We start from the raw sequence: 10612 nt of genomic DNA, 5'->3' as shown, positions 1-10612 counted from the left end.
GCGTGTTGGTGTGTGAAGATAGAGGGGAGTTCAGAGCCTGTGTGCTGCGTCAGGCACGGTGGCCCCACGGGGGTGTTCCGAGGCGCTGGTCCTGGGGTTCCTGCCGTGCCCCACCATACGGCGGGCCCTCCCATCACTGAGCTGCCTTTCCAGTTCTCCCCTCAGTGGGTCAAGCACCAGGCAGAGCTTTGAGGGGGTCAGTTCTTTATTCAGGTTTCTTCCTAAGTGTTCACCTTGGAGGTCGTTACTGAGCTGGTCGGGTCCGTGCCCAGTGCTGGGATGATTATTCAGCCTGAAGGACGGCCCTCTGGGCTTTCCTCGAGGGCCTGGGACCTCGGGGAAGTCGGGTGGGAGGGCCCTTGGGGTTGAGAACCCGTGTAACTCGCACCAGAGGACTTGCCCCATCTGTGCAGACCGGCTTCCCATCCCAGCAACGACGTGGCTATCCGTGGGCTCCTGGCGCCACCATTCTGTTCCTGGCAGATGCCGTTCCCGAGGACTGGTGACAGCAGGGACAGAGCTGGGAGGCGGCGGTCAGTGACAGTGGAGGATGGACACCTCGGTAGTCTGTAGCCAGGGGATGACCCAGACTTCAGAGTAGCAGCTGAGGGTCTGAAAGGAGGGGTGGCCTGAGGGTTCCCTTCCCGGAGGCTGCCCACCCCACCAGGGTGCCCCCACCTGCTGCAGAAGTGGGTTCCCAGTGCCACTGCCTTGGGGGGGGGGGTTATGTACACACACGTGTGCTTATGTGCATGTGTTCACGTGTGCACATCTGTGTGTGCACCCACACATAGGCCTGTGTGTTTTCTTTACTGAAGAGTTCTCTTCCTGCCCAGACTTTATTTTGAAAAACTTCAAATCTACAGGAAAGTTGCAGGAGTAATTCAAGAATACACACTTGGGCTTCCCTGGCAGTCCATTGGTTAAGAGTCCACTGCCAGCGTGGGGGCACGAGTTTGATCCCTCTTCCGTGAAGACCCCACATGCTGTGGGGCAACCAAGCCCATGAATCACAACTACTGAGCTTGCGCTTCGCAGCGAGAGAAGCCTCCACAGTGAGAAGCCCCTGCACCACGACTAGCAAGTAGGCCACTTCCAGCAACGAAGACCAAGCACAGCCAAAATGAAGAAAACAGCACATCCTCCACACCTCTGTTTATAGATTACCAAGTTTTGCTGCTGGCAACCCACTCGAGTTCTCTTGCCTGGAGAATCCCATGGACAGAGGAGCCTGGCAGGCTTCAGTCTGTGCGGTCACAAAGAATCGGACATGACTGAGCGACTAACCCTAAGTTCTGCCGCCTCTGCTCTCCCTCAGTGTGTATATATAGTTTCTGAATTAGGTCAAAGGTGTTTCTGCTCCGCCCACACCTCCATGCCTTCAGTGTGTGCTCCTGGACACGTGCTTCTGGGAGCGAGGAGGGCTGGGTGTTTGGGAAGTCCCAGGGGGCCGCCTCCCACCCTCTGGTGTCGGGGTGGGATCTGGAGCCTCACGGGGAGAGAAGTGCTGAGGGTGACTTCGAGGCTTTGGAGGCGGTTGAGGGGTGCGAGGGCGGGGAGGCGAGACCCTCCTCTTACCCACTGCAGGGTACGGTTGGTCTGGAAGCCGCAGCCATCCAGGTTTGCATGCCCGTTCTTCCTGCAGGTGGTTCTGCCAATGTCCACGTCCAGCATGAACTTCAGGCCTTTCACTATCTGAGGGGACAGAGGGTGGGCCTGGGACACTGGGTCCAGGACATGGTGAGAGAGGGAGTGAGCTGGGGGCCACCTCCCTCCCTCCAGGCTTCGGCCCAGGTTCCTGCAGGCAGTGGGGAGGGAAGACCCTGATCCCCCTGTCTGGGCCCCTAGAGCCCTGACGCAGCTTTCACCTGCGCAGAGCACCCTCCACGATCCAGACAGCACCCTGCTCTCAGAGTTGGCAATCGCCAAAAAGAGATAACACAGTCACCTGCCAATCCTGTGCCCAGGGGGTGACTGTGAGTGTGTGTCAGCATGCCAGGTGTGTTGGGCAGCCTGCGTCCTCGGATCAGTGGATGTGAAGCTTGTGACCGGCTGCCCTGGGCCCCTGCTTTTAGGGGGTGAGTGACTGGGTCCTGTACCCTCGACCTGTGTGCTCAGGAGCCAGGCCTGACTACCCCATGGGGTCCCTGTGTGGGGAGCATCAGGCCTCCCATACGGGGTCGCTGAGAAGCATGGGGACCTCCCAGGATGTGACGTGTGGGGACGGGACACGGTGGGGGCAGCGTGGCCAGAGGTGCTTTGGGGCTGTGGCGGAGCCACCCTCAGGCAGCCCTGAAGGTGGGTAGCAGTGCAGCTTGTGGCCCCGCTCCAGGGGCTGCACTGTCCACCCTGGGGAAGCCTGGTCTGCTGAGAGATGGTGCCAGCCTTGGAGCCTGACGCTGGTGGCCCCAGGCTGGTTCTGGGAGGGCAGATCTGGTCAGACCTGGCTGCCCTGCGCTGTTGCGAGCCCAGACCTCACCTGGACAAGGGCTCTGCTGATGCGGGACTCCCGGAACAAGAAGGCGTCATTGCTGCAGTTGTTGAAGCTCTCGGCGCTGTGTCGGGCCGCCCTGAGGACATCTGGGTTGTTGGTCTTGATGGTCTTGGGAAATCCTGGTTTCACATCTGACTTAAGGATCTGGGAGCAAAAGTCTGGACGAGAAACAGAACCAGATGAGAACTTTGCTGAGGGATGGGGGCTTGGCCCAGGGATCATGCCTCCCACCTCTGCTCCCAGTGTGGCCCCCACTCGTCCACCTCCCCATCCGCCCACCTGGCCTGTCCCCTCTGCCCCTGGCCGTTTACCCTCCCGGCCTGTCTACCCCGCACCTCCTGGTGCATGTCCTGTGTGTCTCCGTGGCTGTCCTGTCCCCAGTGAAGGGCCAGTGTGGTGGGGAGCAGAGAGATGGGTAAGAAGTCCCGTCCCTGCCTGCCTGGCCCCTTTCAGAAGCCAGGTCGTCTCTGACGGTCACAGGAACCTGGACAGCCCCCGAGAGCCTCTGTCAGAATGAGCCCTGGTGTGCAGAGAAGTCGCCCCTGGTCTCTGAGGCTGCCCTCTGGCTCCGACCCCTCTGCTTGTCTCCAGCAAGTGGCCGAGGGGGAGGTGCCTGGAGGCCGTCCATCACTCCTGGGACTCTGGACTGAAACCACCAGGCTGCCAGGTCCCCAGGGCACCCATGTGCTAGCCACCAGGTCCCCGGGGCACCCGTGTGCTAGCTGCCAGGTCCCCGGGGCATTTGTGTGCTAGCTGCCAGGTTTCCAGGGCACCTGTGTGCTAGCTGCCAGGTCCCCGGGGCACCCGTGTGCTAGCTGCCAGGTTTCCAGGTCACCCATGTGCTGCTCCTCTGGAAGTTCAGGAAGCAGGTGGATGGCAGAAATTGTAGTTGGTTCAGGGCTGACTTGATTTCAAGCCAACATTTCTCAGTTTTGCTGCAGTGGTCACAGACTACTTGTGCATTAAAATCAAAATTGTGGGGGAGGGAGAACGGGCGGAGGGTTTGGGCGGTAGATTACTTCTCTTTACTAGGAATTCCCCCGATTTTCCTGAAGTCATCTTGTGCCTGAGGTGACCCGGCGCGGACCCGTCCCCCGGTGCCCGCTCAGCTGTGGTCTTCCTCTGAGTTGTGTGGAATGTGGGGTCCTCGCATCATGCATGGCCCGAGTCCGGGCTCAGCTGCATTCTGGCCAGTGTGGATGGTCTGTTGGCCTGTGCTGCCTGGAGGGTTACTCTGCCTCCCTTGGGGAGCACCTTGTGGAGGATTCAGTGGGGCTGGGGTCAGCACAAGGTGGGCAGGCCGGAGCCACAGACGTGTGGACGAGCTTCCAGGCGTAGAGTGTGGAGAGAAGGGGTCAGCGCTGCCCGGGTCCCTCCTCACGGGGGACTCGCTGGGACTGCAGACTTGGGGTGCTGGGTGTGGGCCCCACTATCAGAGGACGCACAGCTCCCTGGTTGTGAAGAAATCTTGACTCCTGGGAGGAAAACCGTGCTGTGAGGTCAGCAGCGTGTGGGGGCTTCATTCCTCGGGCTGGACTGGGGGACAGAGACCCCCAGTCATGAGGCTAATGGGCCTAGAGGACCTTCAGCTTGAGCTGGGCGTGGGTGGGGGTTAGGCCCAGTTGGCTGGTTGGGCCCAGCTCGGCAGGGTGGTCTTGCTGGGGTGTCAGTGATCCTGTGGCTCAGATTGAGGCTCCCAGAGGAGGCTAGTTCCACCGTCGCTTGAGGTCTTCACGAAGCCCTCCTTAGAACTGGGCGTCTGACGTGGCAGCAGGCACAGGAGACCCCAACCAGAAGTGAGAACAAGGCCGGCCAGGCCGGCCACATCAGCCCAGCTGAGGGGTTTCCTCTCCGTGTGGGTGGAGCATGGAGGGGGTGCTGGCCATGGGCAGAGAAGGTGTGGGCCCCATCTGGGTCTCCGTAGGGCCCCTGACCCTATGTGTGACCCTCCGGCGCCTGTGACAGCCTCTTTGTCAGGGGGACTGGCACTGGCTGCCCGAGTGGGACCCCTCCTGGCAGGTGGGCCCAGCTGGGTCCCTGGTCGAGACGGAGCTCTGGATGGCTCTGTGAGGCCCGCTCAGCTAGGGGCCTGCTCCACTGGTGAGAACCTCCCGGCACGGAATGCTGTCACTGGTCCCCCACAAAACTGTCCCCAGCGTCTCTGAGACTCTCCTTTGCAGTGACCCGGCCCTCATGTGATGTCCCACAGACGCCGGCCATGGCTGAGGTCTCTGGACATGGCAGCTGTGTTGGTTGGCCGTCTGGCCCCTGAGCCCGTGGCTCTGACTCCGGTGCTGGAGGGCTCCTGGCCTGCTGTTGACGCCGGGAAGTCGTGTGGTTTTCTTTTGGGAGAACAGCTTGATCGCTCATCAGCGTAGTCCATAAACAGCAGGAGCACCTGGTGGGCAGGAGCCCAGTCTCCTGTGTGTTTGTAGGCCTATACCCATGGCTGTCGATTTCCCCTTTGTACAGGTTACATATGGAGCCTTTTCTGATTATAGGCTTACCTATCTGGTAGGAAACTTGAAAAATATAGAAAAGTATAACAGAAACGTTAGTGCTCACTCAGTGTTGCAAAGATAATCACTGTCACCTGTTTTTTAAATAAAACGTATTAAATGTCATTTCACTTGAACTTAACATGATTGTATTAATAATAACGAAGTGAAACTAGGCGAGGCCAGACCTATGAACGTCCCTCCCAAGCATGTGACGTCAGCTCCTAAGTGATTTCGGTAAAATTACAGAGGTAATGAGAATCATTGAACTTGGTTTATTTTTAACTACGTTTCCTAAAATGCAGGCTTCAGTTCACTGAGGCTTTGTCAGCAGAGCTGTCGAAGCAAACGATAGAACCTCATTTTTAGTTTGAAAAAGTTGAAAAGTCAAACCTATTTTCAGAATGATTCTTCAAGACAACAGGGAAAAGCTGGGGACAGAATAAGCCCAAGGTTGAGGTGGGGGGTCTTCTTCCAGAAGATCGGCAGCCGGGTGGGGGCCAGGGTCCCAGTCAGGTAGCCAGCCCCCCACCCCCGCCGAGGGGGTCCTGGGGGCTGTCTTCCTCGCACCTCTACCCCATCTACAGGGAGTAACAGGCCTCCAAGGGGTGCAGGGCGGGTTTAACTCCAGGTTCTAAAGCCGCACACTTTCTCTCAAGAAGTATTTCCGGAGGGGTGCTGGGAGTGATGCCAGGGGCTAGGGGGGCACACAGTCCAGAAGGTGGGGGACAGTGATGGTGACAGTGACCTGGCAGAAAGGGCTTCAGGAGGGAGCCAGGTGGGGACCAGTTAGAGGGCCGAGAGGTGCGTGGGGGGTGGAGGGTGGTAAAGGAGAGTAGAGAGAGCCCTGAGCTGGAGGCTGGGTGTGGGGCCTGGAGCGGGACTGTGACTCACCCTGGTGGCAGGTGGTGGCCTGTTGACGTGAGCTGAGAGGACCACCAGGAGGTGAGGTTGTGAGGAGGAACAAATGCTCTGCCTCCCACACCCAGGGGCAGCTAGGAGGGAAGTGAGGTCTCCGGATGAGGTGCGGCAGTGAGGGCTGCAGCCCTGAGGGGCACAGGGGAGACGGAGGTGGGCAGACTCCTGAGGGGGGTGGGCTGAGTCAGGAAGGAGAGAGGAGGCTCTCACGCCTCCTGGGAGAGAAAGAGCTCTTCAGCTGGTCTGGAAGAAATAACTCAGGTGGCAGGAGATTCGACAAAGAAGACATGGAGGGCCCAGGGACTTGGGGAGGTTAGGGGGACGGCGGCAGGTGGCGGGCATCAAGTGGGGGGTCTGGCTGCCCCCGGGGACACAGTTGTCATGACACCTGGATGAGACCCTGGGCAGGAGCGCAAAGGCCTGTAGAGGAGGACGGCAGAGGCCCAGCCTTCCTGCGGCCAGAGCAGACCCCCCCGGTGGAGACGGGGTGTCGTCTCAGACCAGGGTAACAGGTCATGGGCAGGAACCTGTGGAGGGCTGGCTCTTAGCAGACCCTGCCCGCTCGCCCTGACACCACCAAGGCTGCTCCCACTGACCCCCGGGTGGCTCGGACCAGGCTGCCCCCGTGGACTCCCTGGCCGCTCCCTTCTGTGAAGTCACCCCAGGCCTCTTTAGCCCCGGATTCAAGGGAATCAAGGACTCTCCTCTCCTGGTGATCACAGTGGGAAGCAAAGTGTCAAGAACTGTTCTGGTGTTTCTGGCTGAAAAGTTAACTTTCCATCAGAATCGCAAGTGACGACTCCTCCAGCTCCTCTCCTCCCTGCTGGACAACCCCTTCTTCAGAACCAACACTGGCCCCCTGCCCATGCCCTCGGTGGCCAGGCCCTGTGCTTGCCCTCATGGGGTGGGGCACTCTGCTCCCACCAGGAGTGTGTGGGCACTTCACAGGCATCTAGGGGTCAGGGCAGGTCCACTGCTGACCAGGTGGGCCGGAGCTCAGGGGATGCTGCCCCCAGCCCTGTGAGTGGCAACAACAGTTAACTGTTCCCGTGCAGGTTACAGAGGACGGGGTCTGCCCTCGAATCACCCCCAAACGTTCAGAAAGCGTCCCGGGAGAGGACAGCAACTTTCTGACAAGGACCAGCTGTAAAATGAATCAGTAGCAAATGTTTTGCGTAAACAAATGTCCCTTAACTTGCTTTTCTAAAAAATGAAGACACGTGGGAGGCACTGAAGCCTGGGATGCTGGCCAGGGTCCAGGCACTGAAGCTGGGGAGGGGGCTGGGCCTGGCTTGCAGTCTCTCCCAGTGGGTGGATGAGCAGTCCTGCGGGGAGGGGAGTTTCCTGGTGTGGAAGGGCAAGGGGGCTCCTGGGCGGCCTGAGGCTCCCCACCCCTTCCTGTTTCAGGAATGTTCCAGGTGTGCCTAGGAGGCGAGGGGAACCCGAGAAGAGAACCAGGGTGCCCAGGAGTGGAACACTCTGACGTCTCTGCTGAAGGCCCACCCCCCACCCTGTGTCCCTGGGGGTTTCCTCCCAGTGGTTGCTTCCCTGCCAGCTTCATGGGGCCCTTGTTGTGGGCAGGGCCTGGAGCTCAAACTGGGGGGGAGGGGTCATGCCCAGGAACTGGGGTGCTGTTGTCCATGGTCTGCCTGGAGGTTCACCCCAAGCCATGCCCCCTCATGTGATATCACATCTCAGTGAGCCAGTGGTTGCCGTTAATTCTGTGGGGCCACACCCACCAGCCATACTCTGGGGGCTCTGAGGGATGAGTCTCCCTTCGTTTAGGGGATGTATGTATCCCCCGGCACAGATAGGATGCTAGTTAGTCCCAGCCTTAACCCAGCGGGACCCGCCCAGGGTGAATCCCAGCTCTGTCTCTCAAAGGCTGTGTGGTCTTGGGGAAGTTGCTTGACCTCTCTGAGCCTCTCTTGATGGCACCTACCCCTGAGGGTTGTGGTGAAAGTACAGGAGACTGTCCGCAGGAAGGTCTTGTCGCTAACGGGTTGTGTAATAGTGTTGCGACTGTCAAATATCAGATATGCAAAATGACTGCAGTAGGGGTAAACAGTGTCCCAGCTGGAAAAAAGAAATCTCAGAATGCAGAGGGTGGGCCAGGGCCCCCATGCCGAGATGTGGCATCCCCCCAACCCCAGATGCAGCCTAGCATGGGCCTCCCTTGTGGAGGGTGGTCTCCGGGTGTGCCCAGGTCCTGTCACTGGTGACCGATGGGCTGGACCCCAGGCTCTGCCCAGGTGGCCTGTGGTGGGAAACTGGGCCCCTGGGAGCCTGACTAGGGGGCCTTCCCAGGAGAGATGAGAGTCAGCTTGAGAGAGAAGGGCTTTCCGTTCTCAACCGAAGGTAGAACAGCTGAAGAAATTGGCGCAGCGGTTTCCCGGATTCTAAAGGGCTCAGGTCGGCGCAGTTCGGTGCCAGGGGTGGGAAGAAGGTGCCCAGGGCGTGACACTGGGGGCGCCTGTCCCCCTGCTGTGGAAGGCTCTGGAATCTGTTCTTGGAGGAGGGCTGTGGTGAGGGCAGACTCGGGGCCGGGGCTGAACTGTCTCTGCTGGACCACCAGCCAGGGGCTTCCAAGCCTCTCACTGGGCCTGGCCTCTGTCACAGCAGAGAGAATCTGTGTGGCACGGGGGTTGCGGCCAGCAGAGACTCAGGACCTGGGGTTTGGGTGGGCGACTGCCCAGCGCCCCAGACCCAGGGGTACTACCTTCCTTGGGCCACAGCAGCCAGGCTCCTCCTGGGCCTCAGGCGGTGCGGTGATTTGCCCATTTCGTGGATGGTGAGACTGAGGCTCAGAGAGGCTCGAGCTTCCAAGGCCTCTGCATGTGAGTTGGACCCTAGGCCCTCCTTCATCTTGGGCTGTAGGATTGTGAGCAGAGCTGACAGGGGAGGGCCCGGCCAGCCAGAGGGTGGGGGTGTGGCAGGGACAGGCCTCTCCCGCGGGGTTGGAGATGGCTGGGTCCAGGGCCAAACCCCAGCAGAGGACAGGCAGTCCCACCAAGGGAAGAGGCCCGTGCCCAGCGCCTCTGGGCCAGGATTCCCCTCGCCACCCCCTTGTTAGGGGAGGAAGGGAGGCAGCCAAAGCAGCTTAGGGCAGGGGAGGGCAGGAACGCCCATCCCAGTGCGGTGGAGATGTGGGCCCCTCACTCAGGCTTTCCCTTCGGACAGGCACTCGGGGGTCCCAGGCGGACACACGGCGCAGAAGAGAGGCCCCGTGGGGTTCACGGTGTGAGCTAAGACCGCAGCCCGGGGGAGGGGACCGAGGTGGGGTGTCTGGTCCCTGTGATCCTCGAGATGGGCCAGAGCCCGAGGCAGTGTCGCCCACTCCCGAGGCTATGACCACTGCAGGGACTGAGAGGATCAGACTGTCTCCTTGTCACCTGCCTGGGCATCTCCACCTGGTCACCTGTGGCCAAGCTTTAGCCCCCTTTGAAGACAGAGGAAGGCTGAGACCAGTTGCTGCCTGGGCACTGCTCCCACCCCTCACACTGCCGCTGGTCATTTCAGCTCTGGCCAACAGCTTCCGCATGCACATGGGGGCAGGTGCTCAGGGGTTGTGTGACCGGGCAAGTCACCTACCCTCTCTGGGCCTCATTTCCTGGCGGCTCCCCTCGCCTTCCCCTAGTGGTGGCCTGGCTGGAAGAATAAAGGTTCCCCCAGGGAAGTCACAGGCCCCCAGTGGAGGCCAGAAGGATGCGCTCTCAGAAATGGCCTGACCCTGTGAGCTGTCCCCACGGAGGGGCCCTGGGTGGGGGCCTCCTCTGGGCACTCACAGACACCAGGAATGGCGGGGAACAGAAGACAGTTCACTGGCCCCCAGAGCCCCCAGTATCCCCAAAGCCTGCTCCCCACAAAGGCAGCCTCTGTGAGGTCCCCCGGAACGTGCCTTGGTGACAACATGTGAGCAGCAAGCTCATGGAACGGCACCCAGGCAGTGGGGAGATCCCCTCTTACCTGGCGAAGGCTTCCCCAAGACACTCAGGACCAGGCCGCAGACGGCCAGCAGCGCCCCGGCGGCAGGCATGGCTGTGCTCAGACTGTGCCGGGCAGGGACGCCTCCCCGAGGTGGTGGGGAAGCCCCGCCCAGTGACCCGCCTGTCTGGGGTGGGCTGGTGGTTTCTTGCTCTTCACCTCCACATCTCTCAGCTACAAACTCAACCACTTCCTTTGTAAGAATTTCCAAGCAACGATTATTTGCAGAGGGAGGAGGAAGAAGTGAGTGGCTAGCAAAACCTCTGCGATTTTCTGCCCTGGAAACACGTGGAAGAGATGTCCAGAGAAGCACCAACAGGGATTTCCAGAACAGATGCTCGGGGTTTCTCCTCCAAAGGCCCAGATTCTCGGGTCCGAGTGGCCCCCTGCAGGAGACTGTCCTCCTGGCATGAACAGGCCAGTCTCCCTGGGAAGAGATGTCCTGTGTATGCATGTGCACCCTGGGGAAGTGTGTGTGTATTAAATGTATGCATGTGCATCCCGGGGAAGTGTGTGTGTGTGTGTCCTGTGTTACATGTGTCTTGTGTATACATGGTCACCCTGGGGAAGTGTGTGTGTGTGTACTGTTACATGTGTCCTGTGTTACATGTGTCTTGTGTATGCATGTGCACCCCAGGGAAGTGTGTGTGTGTTAAATGTATGCATGTGCACCTCAGGGAAGTGTGTGTGTGTGTGTGTGTCCTGTGTTACATGTGTC

At 59.9% G+C, this 10612-nt stretch overlaps 1 protein-coding gene across 1 annotated transcript; it reads right to left on the bottom strand.

The window, feature by feature from the left end:
- Positions 1-454: 454 nt before the first annotated feature.
- On the bottom strand, positions 455-9946 carry CST7 (cystatin F). Its single transcript, XM_052651000.1, has 4 exons — positions 9877-9946; positions 2480-2652; positions 1579-1695; positions 455-612 (listed from the first exon to the last, which is right to left on the bottom strand). Exons 1-4 carry the CDS (start codon positions 9944-9946, stop codon positions 535-537), a joined length of 438 nt encoding a protein of 145 aa, XP_052506960.1. The 3' UTR covers positions 455-534.
- Between the last annotated feature and the right edge of the window lie 666 nt (positions 9947-10612).

This window comes from Budorcas taxicolor, chromosome 13 (assembly GCF_023091745.1).
Source record: "Budorcas taxicolor isolate Tak-1 chromosome 13, Takin1.1, whole genome shotgun sequence".
Classification (NCBI taxonomy): domain Eukaryota; kingdom Metazoa; phylum Chordata; class Mammalia; order Artiodactyla; family Bovidae; genus Budorcas; species Budorcas taxicolor.
Note: the sequence above shows the minus strand (reverse complement) of the source record. Positions and strands in the feature narration are given on the sequence as shown.

Bases quoted from the DNA above. Each gene is read 5' to 3' on its own strand.
- CST7 (XM_052651000.1), bottom strand. From the start codon at position 9,946: ATGCCTGCCGCCGGGGCGCTGCTGGCCGTCTGCGGCCTGGTCCTGAGT. The intron at 1,696-2,479 runs GTGAGGTCTGGG...CTGTCCCCTCAG, and splicing joins TCAGCAGAGCCCTTGTCCAG to ATAGTGAAAGGCCTGAAGTT. The intron at 613-1,578 runs GTAAGAGGAGGG...CCCTCCTTTCAG, and splicing joins CCAACCGTACCCTGCAGTGG to ACCCTCAGCTGCTACTCTGA.